Raw genomic sequence first — 4,226 nt, forward strand, 5'->3', positions numbered from 1 at the left:
GCTGCGTCTTCCCACCGGTTCCACAATGAAACCCGGATCAACGAAGGCGGTCAGGAACGTGTTGCCATCATCAGGGGAGAAACCTGGTCCTGGAGACGGGTTGCAGAACCTTCAGAGGCGCCACTGCTTCAGTAGCTCTACGTCGCTAAAAGTTCTTCTATCACAGCAGAAACATGTTGAGAAGTGATCTTCCACGTTGGCAGGGTTAAAGTTGACCTTTTACCAAGTCATTCAGTGCGTCAGCCCCGTTTGTGCAGTTTGATCGATGATTCTGTGGAGGTGCCAGCCATTCGTGTTCCGGCCATCCCGACAACAGGATGCTCGACGCTAATGAAGGCCGGTCTACTGGGGGGCGTGAGGGAATCAAGGAGTGCGCTGGTCCCGTTTCAGTCAGAGGAATGCTGGGAGATGTAGTGCAGCCGGGGCCAGACGATGTTTGGGAACAGGGAATTTCTTCCAGGATGTCAGTCACCTTGGCGAGGCCTTAGAAGAGCCTGGAAGGTAAGAAGTCGCTGCCGTTCTCACCATCGAGTCCAATAATAAGCGAGGCTGGAGGAGAGACTTCAGCTTTGGAGAGGAACGGACAGAGCGGGTAACACGAGCTGGTCAGGGTGTAACGGCGATTTATTTAGACGGTGGAAACAAGAACTGTACACAGACGTTTAGACCAACAGGTCGATAAACAATTTACAGGACGTGAATACAAAAGTCAAAAGGCTCATTTCAAATATGTAAAATTTCTTCTTGGTAAAAACGTCCCGAAGGACGGTGGACGGTACATTTCAAACACTCTACAGAGAAACTATGAATCTAACACTTCATGTCCTTCTTAAATCTTTCTGTTAAAGAAGAAAAAAGGCAAAGCACATCAGAAAAGTTCAAGAAACAGATTTATTACTGAATAAACAGTTCAACGTCACAAAGAAGCTGCGATTCAAAAAACACAAAACCAGTCCACGTTAAAAGGGTCACTTTCTGTACGTTTTTACCTGCAAACTGTCAGAAGAAATAAAATCTGTTTGTTCCTGCAGAGACTGGAGCCCCGCCTCCTGCGCGCTTATTGGCCCAGAGAGCTGTCAATCATCTATCGTCTGCTCAGAGACGATTTTTTTTTATCGTTTGAATCTAAGATGAACTTTAATCATCAGAAATGAGACGGCTGTTTGCTGCTGAGCGACTGCTGCACCTGAAAGTCTAGAAAGATCCGAGGTGACCACGCTGCCCGTCATCCTGCGGTCCGCAGCCCGCCATCATGGACCAACATTCAGAGAAACAACGTTCAATTTTTTTTTTTTTACAGCAACAACTGATGTCATACAACCTGAAAGAAACTGAGCATGCTGGGAGAAAAAGAATCAACTCACATCGACACAAACACGACTGTTGACAACTCAAAGCTCTCTGAAAAAGTGTTCGCAAAAAACAAAACAAAAAACCTTCGGACTCGTTTCTTCGAGATTCGCCGCCACCCCCCCCATTCACACACACCCGCTCCCCCCCCCCCTACTTGTGGCCCTTACTGGTCTTGAAGGAGACCTGCAGGACTTTGTCTCCCAGTCGGTACCCGTTCAGGCTGTGGATCGCCATGGCGGCCTCCTCGTAGTTGGTCATGGTGACGAAGCCGAACCCTTTGCACTTGTTGGTGTTGAAATCTCGGATCACTTTCACGTTGACGACGGCGCCGAACGGCCCGAACATCTGCCACAGGATGGCCTCGTCTGCGTCCTGACCCAGATTGTAGATGAAGATGCACCAACCAGTGGACGAGTTCCCGGAGACTCCGCCCCCGCTGCTCATGTGGTCGACGCTCATCGGAGAAAACCTGGAACGAAACAGGAAGTTTACAAAGTTAGTGAGCAGCCAATCACAATGATGTAAATCACATGACCGTCGAGTGATGTAATCATTCTGATGTTGTCATGCTGCCGACAGGTGGGCGTACCTGAACCTCTGGGCCTGGTGATGGACAGGTCCGCCGAAGCGCCGTGATTGGCCGTGATACATCTGTGACATCATCTGAGAGTTCCTGGCCTGATTCGGGTTGGCGGCGAACTTGACTGTGATTGGCTCCGAACTGCCGGGGGGCGTGTGCCCGTTCAGGTGTTTAACGGCCTCCTCGGCCTCGGACCTCTTATCGAACCGGATGAAGGCCACGCCCCGGGACAGACCTAGACAGCCAATGAGATTAAAGATGAAGTCAGGACTGGAAGGCAGAGATAGGTCACATGACTGCATGGTTACTGAGCGTGTGCGTTACCGGAGGCCTGGTCCACCAGCACTCTGGAGTTGATGATGTGTCCAAAGCGAGTGAACATGTCCTCCAAGTCCTGCTGACTCAGCGTCCTCGGCAGCCCGCTGATGTACAGGTTGGCGTCTTTAATCGTGTCCGAACTAGGCCGCGCGAACGACACCTGCAGGGCAGAAACAGGAAACGTCTGAGTCTGTCGCCATCACAACCACGAAGAATTCAAAGAAATGAAAATACGTGACAGTGAACAAGATAAATCCAGTTACATCCAGTTTTTAAAGAAAATCCAGTTTAAAAATGTTTAAGAAAGAAAAGAAAGAAAAACAACAACAGTTATCCAGATGTGTCCCAAATATTAACAAAACGACAAAATAAAAGCATCCAAACAGGCTCAGATTATTAGGCACATGTCAAAATAAAAGCATAAATTTATGAAAATAAAAGTTGGACACACTGTCACACTGAAGTGAAGAAAGTCACAGCTTCGGTGTGGACAGGTGTCGACGTTACAGTAATTTACAGAAACAAGGTGACAGCAGAGTCTTAAAAATACCTTCATCCGTCAGACAGTGTGCAGGAGAGAGCGCCCTCTACTGTCCAGGGAACATAACACATCTATCAGTTGAGACAGGAAAATCAAAGAGCTCCTTTGGCACATTACCTTGATAGTTTTAGACTGTAGCCTCAGGCCATTGAGGGTACTGATAGCCCTCTCTGCATCATTAGGGTTAACAAAGTTAACAAAGCCGTAACCTAAACTGTGGCCTAGAGAAACACAAAGGAAAACAACAAAATAAAATAACAAAACTGTCGGAGTTACAGCCGCCACACATTCCTCAGACAGCACATCACTCGGTACAGAAACATTCAGCTTCCTCTGAACAAAGCCAGGAGTTTCACTCAGAGTGAGACCTCCTGTCAGCAACACCAACCAATCAGAGCACGGCAGCGACGGACACAGTCACTTGGGCTGAGGAGGGGGACGGGAGGAGGAGTAAAGGAAAAGGCAGGGAGGAGGAGAGGAGGACAAGAGGAATAAAGGAAAAGGACGGGAGGAGGACGGGAAGACAGGAGGACAAGAGGAGGACGTGAGGACAGGAGGGGAGGAGTAAAGGAAAAGGACGGGAAGAGGAGGACAAGAGGAATAAAGGAAAAGGACAAGAGAAGGACGGGAGGAGGACAGGAGGAAGGACGTGAGGAGGACAGGAGGAAGGACGTGAGGAGGACAGGAGGAAGGACGTGAGGAGGAGAGGAGGACGGGAGAAGGAGAGGAAGACGGGAGAAGGACGGGAGGAGGAGAGGAGGACGGGAGAAGGACGGGAGGAGGAGAGGAGGACGGGAGAAGGACGGGAGGAGGAGAGGAGGACGGGAGAAGGAGAGGAAGACGGGAGAAGGACGGGAGGAGGAGAGGAGGACGGGAGAAGGACGGGAGGAGGAGAGGAGGACGGGAGGACAAGAGGAGGACGGGAGGAGGACATGAGGACAGGAGGAGGACATGAGGACAGGAGGGGAGGAGTAAAGGAAAAGGACGGGAAGAGGAGGACAAGAGGAATAAAGGAAAAGGACGGGAAGAGGACAGGAGGACGTGAGGAGGACATGAGGAGGAGGAGAGGAGGACGGGAGAAGGACGTGAGGAGGACATGAGGAAGGACGTGAGGAGGACGGGAGAAGGACGGGAGAAGGACGGGAGAAGGACGGGAGGAGGACATGAGGAAGGACATGAGGAAGGACGTGAGGAAGGACATGAGGAAGGACGTGAGGAAGGACATGAGGAGGACGGGAGGACGGGAGGACGGGAGGAGGAGAGGAGGACAAGAGGAGTAAAGGAGGACGGGAGGAGGATGGGAGGAGGACAGGAGGAGGACGGGAGGAGGACAGGAGGAGTAAAGGAAAAGGACGGGAGGAGGACAGGAGGAGTAAAGGAAAAGGACGGGAGGAGGACAGGAGGAGTAAAGGAAAAGGACAAGAGGAGGACGGG

The 4,226-nt window shown here is 50.9% G+C and overlaps 1 protein-coding gene across 1 annotated transcript in view; it reads right to left on the reverse strand.

The window, feature by feature from the left end:
• Positions 1–873: 873 nt before the first annotated feature.
• The window catches only part of LOC123957602 (ELAV-like protein 1), an 8,044-nt gene continuing 4,691 nt past the window's right edge, over positions 874–4,226 (reverse strand). Inside the window, exons 2-5 of the mRNA XM_046030537.1 lie at positions 2,910–3,013; positions 2,258–2,411; positions 1,943–2,168; positions 874–1,822 (exon numbers count right to left, since the gene is read on the reverse strand). Of these exons, the coding sequence (XP_045886493.1) occupies positions 1,504–1,822; positions 1,943–2,168; positions 2,258–2,411; positions 2,910–3,013 (803 nt within the window). The 3' untranslated portion in view covers positions 874–1,503. The remainder of the gene's footprint in view (positions 1,823–1,942; positions 2,169–2,257; positions 2,412–2,909; positions 3,014–4,226) is intronic.

Source organism: Micropterus dolomieu, linkage group LG19 (assembly GCF_021292245.1).
Source record: "Micropterus dolomieu isolate WLL.071019.BEF.003 ecotype Adirondacks linkage group LG19, ASM2129224v1, whole genome shotgun sequence".
Lineage (NCBI taxonomy): Eukaryota > Metazoa > Chordata > Actinopteri > Centrarchiformes > Centrarchidae > Micropterus > Micropterus dolomieu.